We start from the raw sequence: 13,841 nt of genomic DNA on the forward strand, positions 1-13,841 counted from the left end.
ACATGGGACAGTGCGCGAGGAGCCATTGAAATCGTCGATAGGAGGTGTGCCAAAATACTCAGTACTATTGACAGTATTGCTGACTCTGGCTTCGTTATTTCTGCTAGAAAATTGGCTTCTTTCACAGGGCAAATCATTTCTACATCACCAGTTTCCGGGAACATCTCCAAAATCATGACTAGGCATTGTGTTTTGTCTACGTTAAGTGTCCAGCATTGGGAGGAGAAAATTGAATTAGATCAGTATTGCATTGAAGAGTTGCTTTTCTGGAGAACAGATTTGAATAGCTGTTATTGCAGCTATCAGCGGCTTGACCCACGAACGAGGCGAAAAGGTCAATTCTGCATTGTATTGACCCTTTGGCCTCGTTTGCATGCCTTTTAAAACAAAAAAATATTTGACCGCAGACGCAACTGCAATAACAGCCATTCCCTCAAGGTTCGGGATTGTTTCCTCATTCATAAGCCTCAACGTTTCGTTTATTCCGATGCGAGTGCTCCTGGGTGTGGTTCAGTTATCACCCTTAATGAGGAGCATATCGTCATAGACTTTGAGAACCATCCGAATGCTCCAAAAGTTCTACTTGGAGAGAGCTTGCCGCCGTTGATTTTTCTCTCGAATCGTTCGCCCCAGTTCTGGAGGGTTCCCTCGTCAAGTGGTTTACGGATGGTCAGTCGGCTGCGAAAATCGTCGAAGTGAGAAGCATGAAGTTAGATCTACACAGACTAGCTGTCGAGCATAATATTCGTTTGGAGGTCAAGTGGACCTCGCGAACGGAAAATGATAAAGCAGATATATTATATCAGTCGTCTTATTGACTTTGATGATTGGCAGATTACTCCGGAATTTTTTCTCCGTTTAGAAGAGTTATGGGGCCCGCGCACAGTTGACTGTTTTGCTAATTTTTATACAGCGAAACTACCAAGATTTTTTTCCCGTTTTTCAGTTGAAACCCCGTGACATTAGGGGTGGACTTTTTTGTTCAAAATCTAGAGTCTGAGAACTGTTTGGTGGTTCCTCCAGTACCTCTTGTTGCTCGCACCCTCCATTATCTGAGTCCCCAGAGGGCGACGGCTACGATTGTGATACCACTTCTACAAAGGTAAAAGATGGCCATTGTGATGGCCTTCGTCCAGTTTCTGGCCTCTACTTACAAGTAAATACAAGCAGTTTATGAAAGGTTGTTTCCAACAGAATGGAACTGAGGCTCTCACTTTAGGAAGAAATTTGAATTCGTTCCAAATATCCATTAAACCCCTTTTTATTTGCTTGTAAATTTTACAGGCAACGCTGTCGCCCTTAGACTGGAGTTTTTGCAAAGAAATTCTTGCGCGTTTCCTTTATTTGAATGACTTACTGTAGTTCGATTTTCAAGAGTCGTATGACACTAGTCATGAGGAGGATGGATATGTTTAGAGAAATGACACTGGTCATATGCAGCGGTAATTGCTTACAGGAGTGTGAGCTGAAGCACTTGAGTGTTCCAAAAGGGGGCTAAGAGGGTCGGATTTATCCCTCACATATTGCACGAAACTTTATGTAGGGCAGCTGTGTCCGTCCGTCTTATGTTCACGGGCTGACTTTGGGCCCACTGTGTGTCAGACTATCTGACCGAACATGTGAAAACTTGTGCTAGCCTTTCTCACCACGCTATTAGTTTGTAGTTATAAATGTTGACTCTTTTGCGGTGCATGCCTTTTCTAGGGCCTCCGTGTTTTGTCTGGTTTGTCTGTTCCTGCGGGCGTCGGGAATTTGTTTTTGAGTTAGGATTTTTAGGCGTGGCTAATTTATGCCCCAGTGCCGTTACATTACGATATTACAAAGTTTAGTTTTTCTTTGGCATATATTTTAGGTGTTTATTTGTTAGGTCGTTTGATTCAGGTTTTATTTTCCTTTTCTTTTCCTTTGTTATAAACTTTATATTCATAATTTTTCTTGCAGGTCGTAATTGCAAGTAAAGCTTGGACGTTACACCCTTCTGCTCTTAGGCCTGATCGCAATTCCTTATTTAGTGCCTTGCGTAGTTCCAGAGCTAATTCTACTGCGAGAAAGTACACCAGCGAAATTAAAAAGTTTTTTGTGTGGTGTGAGAGTATACAGATTTCTGTTCAGATACCTTTTTTCTGCCTTTTATTTATTTAACTTAGATCAACAGCTTAGGTCCCTCGATGGTGTTGGTCCATGCCGCGCTTAAATGGCTTAAATGGCTACATTCTTTCACGCCTGATGACGGCCCTAATCCTTGGACAACGCCTGCTGCAGAAGCGTGATCGAGTGTGCCAAGAGAACAAGGAGCCTTCCAGTTAGCAGGAAGAAGCCCGTTAATGCTCATGTCGTTAAAAGTATTATCGACAGATTTCGTGCTGAAGGCGCATCGTTGAAGGACTTACGTATTGCGGCAGTGACCTCCTTAGGCTTTGCTGGAGTTTTTCGTTTTAATGAATTAGCTAACATTCAGCCCAACCACATATTCTTTCACGAGGAGTTTCTTAAAGTATATGTACCAAAGAGTAAAACAGATGTGTACAGGGACGGGAACTATGTAAATATCTCCAAGTTAGAGAGTAATTATTGTCATGTTGCGGTGTTGCGTAGATATATCCAAGTAGCCGATATTGAGCTATCTAGTCAGTTGGCCTTGTTCAGGCCATTAACAACAACAACAACAACAACAACAACAACTAGCTTTATTTGCATGACCATAAATACATACAGTGTTGCAAAAGCTTTTGTAATCTAAAACTAAAACAGTAACGATTATCGTGATCATATAATGTTATGATATAGTAACCAAGTTACACTGGTTTGATTTGAAAGTAGAATATTAATATTGCGTAGATCAAAGCAAGATGAAATAAATTTTGCTAATTGAATATTAATATAATGATTTGAAGCAGTCATAAGTTCGCCAATGGCTTGTAACGAAGATAATTGTTTAAAATTCGGAATGATATGTTCTATTTTTTTTACAAAATTTATTTCTTAGAATAGAGTATTTATTGCAATATATAAGAAAATGAGATTCGTCTTCAATTTGATTACATGCACAAATAGGGCAGAGTCTGTTAGCCCTTGGAATTTGATCATATCTACCAGTCTCAATCCTTAGTTTGTGATTGCCTATCCTAAATGTCAATAGTTCTTTTCTTTCGCTTAGTTTGCTTGTTAGACCTAAATAAGAGGAGGGTGTATAATCGTTCTTAAAAGTGTTGAAAAATTTTAGTTTAGCAGAGTTTTGCATGGTATGTTGCCAATATAAAATATACTTTTGCTGCATTAGGCCAACATAATGTTTGATTTTAGCGTTAGTTAAGCACGTAAGATTAAAACAAGGGAAATTATAATATTCAGACATACTTATTATATTAGAATAATAACTATTTTTTACCAGCATGATGAAGATCTTGCGACATGAGAAAGATTTGTTTAACAATTGACCAATTATCCTTAATTAGAAGATATGAAGAGTAATTCATGATTTCCTGATTGATAGCTATAATGAGAGGAAACGTACCAAGTTCAGCTCTGAATGCTACATTGGATGCCTTATTGCTTACTTCTAAATAACGTTTACAGAATTGGAGATTTGTTTTTTCAATCAGGGAACTGTCCCAAGACTTGAGATCAGATTTTGCATATGCACTCCAGACTTCACTGTTATATGTCAAAATTGGGTAGATCATTGCGTCGAAAATTTTATTCGCCAGGAATGGAGGTATAGTTTGCTGAAATTTGTGTGTTCTAAGACTGAGAAGGGCGTGAATTGAAGGGTCTTTTCTTTCAATTTATCAAGTGCCAATGAAAAGTTACCCGTTAAAGAAATGAGTGTTCCCAAATAAGTATAATTTTGAACAATTTCAACAGGCTCATTGTCGATATGAAAATTAGACTCGATACATTTCTTGACACGTTTTTGAAAGATCATGACTTTGGGTTTTTTTGGATTGATACTTAACATCCATGTACTGCAATAGGATGATAGAGTGTTTTGCAGTCTTATTTTTGATCTTGACAATATGCTAAATGGTCTGCATATAAAAGTGAATTTAATTTTGCGCCGTTTGGTAGGACAAAGGGATCAGATATGGTATGTCTATGGTATGTATGGAATGTACTGGAATGTATGGTATGGTATTAACGAAGAAGAAGTTACGGACTACCCTGAGGAATGGCAAATTATCAAACACCCGTTGTAGGACGCTTTAAAGGATGTGGGCTATGATCCCAAAGATTACGGCCTCCATAGTTTACATTCTGGTGGGGTAACTTCTGTTGTTAGTAACGACCTCTCGCATAACGTTTCTGAGAGATTGTTAAAGCTTCACGGACGCTGGAAAAGTGACGAGGCGAAGGACATGTACATATTAGAACCACAGTGTAGCCGATTACTAGTAACAAAATATCCAGGAATTTAGCTCATGGTCCATTATATTATTCTCTTGAAATGTATCTTTAAAAAAAGGGTAATAAAAGTGTTAGGGTCCGCATGCGATCCACCCATGCTTCGTTGAACCTTTTTTCACAGATATTTAAGTGGTAAAAAATTACGTTCGTTTAAACGTAGTGAATTAGAACGTAATTTTCTTTTACCTTTGTAGAAAATTCCATTTGTAACCAATTGTGTAAAGACGTTCTTGTGAACAACAGGAATTGAAACGTAACACACACCAAAGCTTGTTTATGCACACCTGTCAAGTAGACAGGATGCTGGTCATTGCTATTCCATTGATTTTATGTGTATCCATTTTCGGAGCACAAGCTACTTTTAATAAGAATAATACATTTTCATGGCAATTGAATCTTCTGGCTGGGTTCTCACCCAGTGATCATGAAAAAACCAATTAATATTTGTGAGAAAGAACAGTCTCAGCACTGAAGAAATTAATGAAATAATTTTACTGTTCAAAATGTTCAGAAACAACAACTTGAGCATTGGCTATAAACAGAGGTTGGTACCTCTGAGATAAGCATCAGGTGGTCACAGACCTACTGCGCCAGTCTACTTTACCCTTTTAAGAGGCCTATCATGAAGGTGAGCTTGAGGTGAGCTTTACGAATCAATGTTCCCCATGCCAACTTATTTTGACGTTACCATTCCAGCGTGGTCAAATGTTATCTTCGCTGCTAGTTACTACTTTCTTCTTCCTTCCAAAACCAGGCCCTAGGCAAAAATGCGTACAGATATATATATTGCAGAGCTTTCATCTGTAAAAATATTCGCACAGACAACTCAGGCTAAAAAAATCACACACTGCAACAGTTTTGACTCTATTTTACTTGGCCCCTCTTATGAATTCAAACTGAATGAATCCATCAGATTTCACAGGAAATTATACATAAATAAAAAAGTCCACATAAAGAAACTAGCCTTATAAATCTTGAATCAAATGAGTATTGGGTGTAATTAGCGATAAGGCAGAGTGAGTTGTGCTGATAAACGTCCTAAAACACTTAAATATAAAATCATTTAATCTTTTATCTTCTAAAATAGTATCACTATTATCAAAACACTAAGTCACGCTCGGACATCGGACTCGTCGTCACCAAGGTAACTTGCCGACTGTGTCCGACTGATTGTCGATGGTCCTCGATTGAGCCTATTGAATGAAGCGTCTCGATTTAGTCTTGTCCTACTACCCTGACGGTAGCTAAGCGAACCCGTTTCGTCGTCCATATAGTAGTCATCGTTTGTGTGGGCCCCTCGCGAAGAAACTGACATTTTCGCCTTTTGATGCCCCGTTAGACAAATTGCACTGTTCCAACGAGTATTTGACGCCATTTTTCGTCGAGAGTTACGTTGGCCATTGTGTTTCAGCGATTGCTGTGACAAATAATCGTCCCCATTTTTTTGCCTGCTGCTATTATTTCTCGATCCACGGCCATGCCTATCCCGTTCATTCGGTTCTTCGTCGGCAAATCGAACACTGGACAAAGATATATTGGATCGCCTTTGAGTACGGGAGGACTCTACGCTTCCTGATGACTCGGATATTTGATAAGCTGAAACGGGAACTGAAGAACGGGTTCCATTACGTTGAGGGAAGTAAGGGTCTTCTGCATCATCTTCTTCAAACGAAGTTAAACGACTGGAATGACGAAATTTTGGGGGAGGTACTCTCTTGGTATATTTGCCGCGGTTTGAGTTGGGAGCAAACCTGATTTTGCTTGAAAACCTTTCTGAACTCCAGTCTCCATCTTGATGATGACCCGAGTCATCTTCAAACACGGAAACTCCTTCAGGATCCTCGTATGACACTGAACACTGAAGGTTGCGAGGCTTGTGACTCACCGAAGATTGATAATCATCGTTCAGGTCAGGCCGTTTTAAGCTGTTTACCTTAGACTTTGGATTACGTTGGTTTCTTTCTCCATAATCTTCCAGACCTTCATATGACGATGAACTGCGATGCGGTCTAGTTTCTCTTCCACCGTGTCCACCCCAAATATCTGGGGTACCACGACCAGAGATCCCGGGATTCCCGAAAGTTTCGGCATCGAGATTTTGACTTAGAACTGGATTTGGAACACTATGGCCGCCCTCCCATTCGTGCAAAGACACCGGGCCGCTGCATCTACTAACGTTACGCTCTCCCAGATCTTTAAAACGATCCCAAACAGATGGAGGACTACGAGCAGATCTTTCAGCTATTGCACGACTCTCTCTATCAACCTTTAGTTGTTCTCCTTCTAAAAATCCATCTGGACCACTGACACCTCTCTCTGGCTCGTGCAAAGATGCTCGAGCTCGAGCTCCATTAGGAACCTCCCGTTGAACAATCACTGATGCGTCTACATGGGGACTTCCGTTTCGACGTGTTTCCTTAGTGAGTCTTCCGGCCATTTCATCTCTAGAGCCGAGCCATGCCGGTTTGAGTGCCATGGTGTCGGTTGCCATGTTCACGTTTGCGCTTGGTTTACCACTGTATCTGATCTCCTCGATGGCTGCGTCTCTCATCTCCATCAGTGCTGTATCTGGCATGCTAAGAACCGAGCTACGCAGAGTATCCAATGGCGAATTTCTCGGCATTTGGGCGTACTTTCCAGCAGAACCGTGGTTTAAGTATTGAGGTTCACTTCGATGGAGCGGCTGCGTGTTGTCGCGATCGGTCTGCGTAGACGTGGTTATAAGATATTTGTATTGCGTGTACATGGGCATAAAACTCTGTGGTTGTTTCAGCGTGCTCCTTGGAGGTTGATATGAAACGCAATCAAAATAAACAGAATCGCTGTCAACAGATTCTGTTGATCCTTTAACGTCAGTCGAAGAAACTTTTTCTATACTGTTTTCACTCTTCTGACTCGCAGACGAAGACCCACCTTTCTTTTTACTTACAACGCGAACAACCAAACGTACTAGCCGAATAGCGATGTGTAACATACTGCCCGACTTTTTACGAGTCTCCTCCACTCCTCGTCGAGTCGTCTGATCAAGAGTTTGCGCAGCAGATTCAGCCACATTGGAGGAGTTCTTAACTACGCCTGATGCCATGTCAATAGGATTTTTGTTCAGGTGATACTCAGAAGTCTGCTTGTCTTCGTCAAGGGGACTTATGTCTGGAGTGCTGTCCTCTATTGAAATTCTTGTTTCTGGCAAAGGGGCTCGTTCAATTCCGTGCTTGATCTCAAAAGCACCTTTCTCAACTCCTCTTGCCAGCTGCCTGGAATTCCATCTCAACTGTCGTTCTGTTGAAATAACGCTACTTTTTGCTGCATTTTTCCAGTTCGAATCATCCAAATTCTTTCCACGGTCAGCGACGTTTAAATCAATTATTACTGATTCGTTGCCTCCACACGTGGTAGACGCAAGCGGCTTGCGGTTATCCACTGGTAAAGTTGAAACACCTGCCAATGCGGGCGTCTTCCCGGACTGCCATTCGTTTTGTTGTGCGATTCCCAGCGGTGTGTCTAGCCCTATTACAGAATCATGTTTTTCAACATCTTTCGATGTTCCCTCACCTCCACCCGTAGCTTCTGTGCTCTGTATATCCTCTTGCTGGCCCTCATCTTTCTTCTTCTTAAGCCGGGCGATAATACCAGTGGCAAGGACAGCAACCGCGATCACCTTGCGTGTGATGTTTTGATTGCTGTCCGCAGGTGCGTTGGAAACGTTTGCATCTGCCTGTCTTTCTCCGTCCCCAATACCTTGCGGTTCTCCTATTTCCCCAATCGGGAGATTCACGTTACTTCCCACTACGTCTCCAAGAACATCGCCCAAATCGCCTTCGCCTGCGCCACCCTCGGCATCCATATCTTCCAGTCCTTCGGCTACATCTTCAACAACCTCCATTACATCTTCTATAGCCTCAAAGGCGTCTGCTAAACCTTCTGGTACATCCGAGTCTCTCTTGCCCTTTCTTTTTTTTGCGCCAAATAGAAACACTCCAGTCGTAACGATGAAAGAAAATGTTGGAAAAAACGCCATTTTCCAGCCTTCAAACCCAAAAAGTCCCAATACGTCCTTTATGAGTCCCATTCCGGAATCTACAACGGCCAGGAAAGTGACAATTTCAAACATAAATTTGTCAATAACATCTGCGAAATCTTCCATAATTTGCAGTAATTCTTCAGTAGCCGAAGGCATATTTTCCGGATCTTCGAATTCTTCAGGGGGAACTAAATCATCCATTGTGCTTTAAATATTTGTTAGATATTTCCTAAAAATCTTGGTCAAGTAGGATGCTCAAGGCTTAGTTTCTTACGATAAGAGTTGTTACAACTTTGTTTTTTTCATGCTCCCCGTTGTTACCAGTACCTCAAAGCCCCTGACACCTGTTATGTTGAAAGTGTTAACTCACAATTAATTTAATTACATTCAGCAAGCTTACAACCAGACTTACAGCGGCCAGAATTACTAGAAACTCCTAGAATCACACATACACACAACAAAACCTTCAATATTAATCTATGTTTTTATTGAGTTCTATTGGTATTTCAAAGTTTTGCACTTTGAACTGATCCAGTTTGCTTTACTTTTCTCCTTTTTACCGCACAAATGACACCTGCAACTACACAACGTAATTATGTCACCGGCTTATAATCAGGTTGTAATCACTCTTATGCTGACAGAGTTGGCAAAGCAATACGATACCAGGTTTTATGAACGACTGTGTCAAAGTAGAATTTTATTCTTAAAATGGTGCATGGATATGGCATTAAAATAAAGTTGGATAGAGGCTTCAATTAAGAAAGGAATGTGATTATTTTCGAGCTCGGATTAAAAAACGTCTTGGTTGTCCGAATGAAAAATTTATGACACAATTTATGACAGACCCCTGTTTGCCTTCTAACCTGTCATATAAACTGATTGTTTGGTAAATAGCATTAGCGAGGCTCAGAAGTTAATTTCATAAGCTCTCTCTGTTTATCGTTTATTGAACCTGTGTAGATACTATAAAATGCGCAATTATAAATGCGTTAATTGTGACTAATTATATCTCTGATTACCTTCATTACCACGAGGGATCTAGTATAGTACGCAACTCCCTCCAAATACAGAATCCCGGCCATGCAATTCAAATTAGAGATTTTCCCGACATTCATAATACACTAACCGATATGTAATATATCAATACACTTATGTAATATGCAATACTGATAATCTCTCCTAAAGTAAGCAATACTATTCTGGACAAACTTATTCTCAATTGAAATGTTTCTCAAATAAATTCAGCGACATTGTGAATTCTCTAATCATGTATTTTCACCAAGTAATTTGGCTTTTTCATGTTTCACAGTAGGACAAACAGAGCGAGAAATGATTGGTTTTGATGCTTCTAATACACATTTACTGAGTACGTTTCACTGTTGAGCATTCTGCAGTGTCAGTCAGTGGTTGGATCAAACCCAGTCCATCACATACCTTCTTTTTGTAACACCTCCTCAGGAAGTTCAGATCCGAGACAAAGGAGTGCATTTTAAAGCAGTACACGACGCTGATAGGAAAACTGGAGGGTCAGCACATATTCCATCTGAAGGAAGAGGTTATCCCGTTTTGTATGACCACCCAAAGGCGAGTATCACTGCCATGATGAAGAAAACGTTTCAGTGTCTGCCCTTCGGAATATCATCAGCCTGTAAATGTTCGAAAAAGATGAATAATGAAAAGTCTGGAATAGAGGGGGTTAGGTGCCGCATGGACAATATTCTAGTCATCGAGAGAGACCAACCGGAACATGATCAGTGACTTAAACCAGGCTGCAATGATTTGGTTCAAAACATTGACACTGAAGGAGTCAGGAGAGATCTCTCGAAGGTTATAGCCATCACTGATTTGGTAGAACCCCGGAAGATTGAGTGCCTGAGGCGTTCCTTAGGATTGGTCAATCACTTTATGACGTATTTTTCCGAATCTGGCGGAGAAGATCAGAACAAGCCCTGAAAAGACTTGCAAAAACAGGAGAATGCTCAGTTGGGCCACGGCCCCGTCAGATGTAAGCAGTTTTGGACTTGGTGTAGCCGAGTGATGTTATGCAGAAGCAGCCTTATCGTAAGATGACGCCGGTGGCTTATTTTAGGAAATTTTTGACCGAGACGGAGCGGCGATATTCCCAAATTGAAAAAGAGGTGTTGATTGTCACATGGGTACTTGAACACTGGGTAGAGTTCTTTATCGGAATGGTCACAAGCCATTGATTCCGTAGTATTCCATCATAAAACTGGACGGAAAGTTCGATGCGCATTGTTATTATTTTAGAGAGAATTTTACAACCGACATTGAGCAGCAGCATGTCTTTTTTCCAGATTTCCTTACTCTTTGGAATAAGGTAACTGATTTCTCTTCTTTGGGATTTCGAAAACTGAATTTCATGGAAGGATTCACTGAAGCAATCCAGATTATTTTAACTAAATAGGTCTATAGAAGATTTCATAGAATTTGACATGTAAGCCGACGCCTCCCAGACTTAGAGTTTGACAGCTTTGGGTATACCTCGCGAGATTGTCCTCTTTTCCAGAAATTCAGGAAAATGCTTTTCCTTTTCTGGAACTGTAAACCCGAATTTTTGGATGGACAGACAGCGCAATGTAATTTTGTCAAAGGAGCCGACCTCACTACGGGTCAACTGGGTAACAAGACACCTTACAACTCTGAAAAGACGATAAAGTTTGTTCGAGTTGTTTTCCTGGCCCACCCGAATTGGGTTTACACGTTATTTAGTGGGATATTGCTAGACAGTTAGTTTTACTCAGTTTTAGTACCTTCTATATATGCCATGGAAAGACCCGAAATATATCTTGCATTTCCTTTCATTTTATTACAGTATATCGCCCGAAGAATGCAGGAAATAACAAGGCTGAAAGAATACTCATTCACTGGCGCCAATAGTGATATCCCTGTCATATTCAACCTTGTCAAAAGGTATCCTTCATCTTTGGTTGGAGTGGCTACTATCTTGGACTTAAAACGTGCGACCCTGGCAAGGGATAAATTGCAAGAAAATAGATGACAGTGAACTTGGTGCTAAAAATCAACAACTGCACTTAAACATAAACAAAATCGTTTTCTTTAAGTTTATTTCATGTCCGACCTTTCGCTATGTTACTATCTTTCAGTACACTTCTTCTTTTCATACAAAATCTCTATGAAAGATAAATTTATCTTGCAAAACGCCTTTAATAATATCTAATTAAAAATATGACTTAATGCTATTAAAATCCCGTATATTTTCAACAGTGAAAGATTATTTACGTTATTTGTTTCCACTGGACCTGAAAAGTCGTCGGCAATATATATATAATATTTCTTTATTTATTGCTATTTAAACATAAAATGAAAAAAAAATTTGTAATATTTTTTTAAAACTACCCATTTCAAGCAGGCTTTCACGAAGACCTTAACGGTTACAGTCATTCTCCAGACATATCGTCAAATATAGCACCTCCGGCAATATTTTCTTTAATCTTCCCACGATAACTTTTTAGAATTCTAAACAACGAAGCATTTCCCACAGAAACATTTTATGACTTTGAAAATGACTTGAACAAATTTTCATTCCATCTATAGAAATGCTACGTTATAAATCGCCTTTTACATGAATATTAAGAGAAAAGGCTATATCCCAGTTGCCTTTTGCCTCTGTCTCAAAACGAGTCTTTGTGCGAAACCATTCATATGAAAACGTGTTCTAACCACAGGTTCATTTTCATTCAAATCAAACTCCTTTCCATATGAAAGGTTTTGCACGAGGAATCGTATTGAAACAGAGGTACAAGGTAAATTGGAAATGGCCTATTCCATAAATGGCAAATTCTATAAATGGTACAACTGGAAATATGCCGACAACAGAACCCGTAATCTAATGTGTTAGCAATGCGCAAAGAAAGTCCACTTGAAAAACTGAAAGCGTTTGAAATAAGTAGTATGCTTTGGTCATTACTTCGGTAAACATAAGGTAATTTTCGAAAACGAGAGAAAGCAGCATCTCCCCATTTCCTCGTAAAACGAAAATTCAAATTTTCCTTCCACTCGAATAGTTTGATGGTACTAAACTATACAACCGAAGAAGGCTACACGACAGGAATTTATGTTTCTCTGTCGTTGCCATTCGCATTTTTTGTTCCGTTAAACAACTCATCTTCTTCTATTTCGCTGCCGGGCGTTTCTACGGTGTCATTCTGACCGTACATGCTGTAAATATCCACCTCACTGAGGTCGAGTTTTGCAAGCAAACTGTTGGGCCCTGAGACGAGAACTTCGGCCTTGACTATGTCTTCCGCCTCGTCCACATCTTCATCCGGTCCAATGGCAGCCCTGACACTAATCCATCGCCAGCACTCCTACAAGAAAATTGCAATTACAGACAATATTGAAAAACGCAAATTTTAACTCGCACAGATTTTCTTGGGTGCCGCCTTGTTTCTCCGAAGACAATAAAATGTTTAAGAATGAAGCGCGCAGCAGGTGTGGCGATGCAGTTTCTGCACCACTGAATAGCGAGAGAGTTAAGAATTTTCAAAGAAAAGTTGGACTGAACATTATCTGTTTACAATAAAGGGACACGCGTGTGTTTTACCGTCAAAATACGCCGCGATGACTTAGGTTTGTTCAACGGGTAACCAAATGCAGCCACAGGTTAACACAATTGTCAATTTTCGTTAACCTGCTTGCGTGTTCGTCTGCCGAGGACTGCCGTATGTGTTAGTGTGGATTACAGGTCAGGTTGGCACGCTGGATACTATTCTTTATTCAGATTATTATTCTAGCAACCTACATAACCTGGGTTTAATGAAAATCATTAAACACATCAATCAATCAATCAATCAATCAATCAATCAATCACTCACTCACTCACTCACTCACTCACTCACTCACTCACTCACTCACTCACTCACTCACTCACTCACTCACTCACTCACTCACTCACTCACTCACTCACTCACTCACTCACTCACTCACTCACTCACTCACTCACTCACTCACTCACTCACTCACTCACTCACTCTCACTCACTCACTCACTCACTCACTCAGTCAGTCAGTCAGTCAGTCAGTCAGTCAGTCAGTCAGTCAGTCAGTCAGTCAGTCAGTCAGTCAGTCGATCGATCAATCGATCGATTGATGAATCAGTCAACTTACTGATAAGATGACCTCCCAGCCCCTCCCTAGTGGGTCACTTGCTGTCACTTTGTAGCGCCTTTCAATTGAGTTTCGGTTGATCATCCAAACCTTTGGATTAACACACATAATCAAAATAAGAAACACCGGTCTGACACAAATACCACAGCTATCCTTCCTATACAGTTTACACATAAAAAAAATCAAGCATTTATCCAAGATGAAAACAATATCTTGCAGGTATGGATTCAAACATCCTAGCTTGAGCAAACGTTTTCACAGTAATGTAA

General features: G+C 40.4%; 1 protein-coding gene across 2 annotated transcripts in view; it reads right to left on the reverse strand.

The window, feature by feature from the left end:
* Nucleotides 1-11,485: 11,485 nt before the first annotated feature.
* LOC110048016 (tectonin beta-propeller repeat-containing protein 1-like) overlaps nt 11,486-13,841 on the reverse strand; it is a 44,173-nt gene continuing 41,817 nt past the window's right edge. Inside the window, exons 17-18 of one of the 2 annotated variants that reach the window (XM_020753776.2) lie at nt 13,573-13,662; nt 11,486-12,774 (exon numbers count right to left, since the gene is read on the reverse strand). In XM_020753776.2, the coding sequence (XP_020609435.2) occupies nt 12,520-12,774; nt 13,573-13,662 (345 nt within the window). In that variant the 3' untranslated portion in view covers nt 11,486-12,519. The remainder of the gene's footprint in view (nt 12,775-13,572; nt 13,663-13,841) is intronic. The other variant, XM_020753784.2, reaches the window with a different exon arrangement.

Source organism: Orbicella faveolata, unplaced genomic scaffold (assembly GCF_042242905.1).
Source record: "Orbicella faveolata isolate gen_17 unplaced genomic scaffold, um_ofav_v1 contig_2, whole genome shotgun sequence".
Lineage (NCBI taxonomy): Eukaryota > Metazoa > Cnidaria > Anthozoa > Scleractinia > Merulinidae > Orbicella > Orbicella faveolata.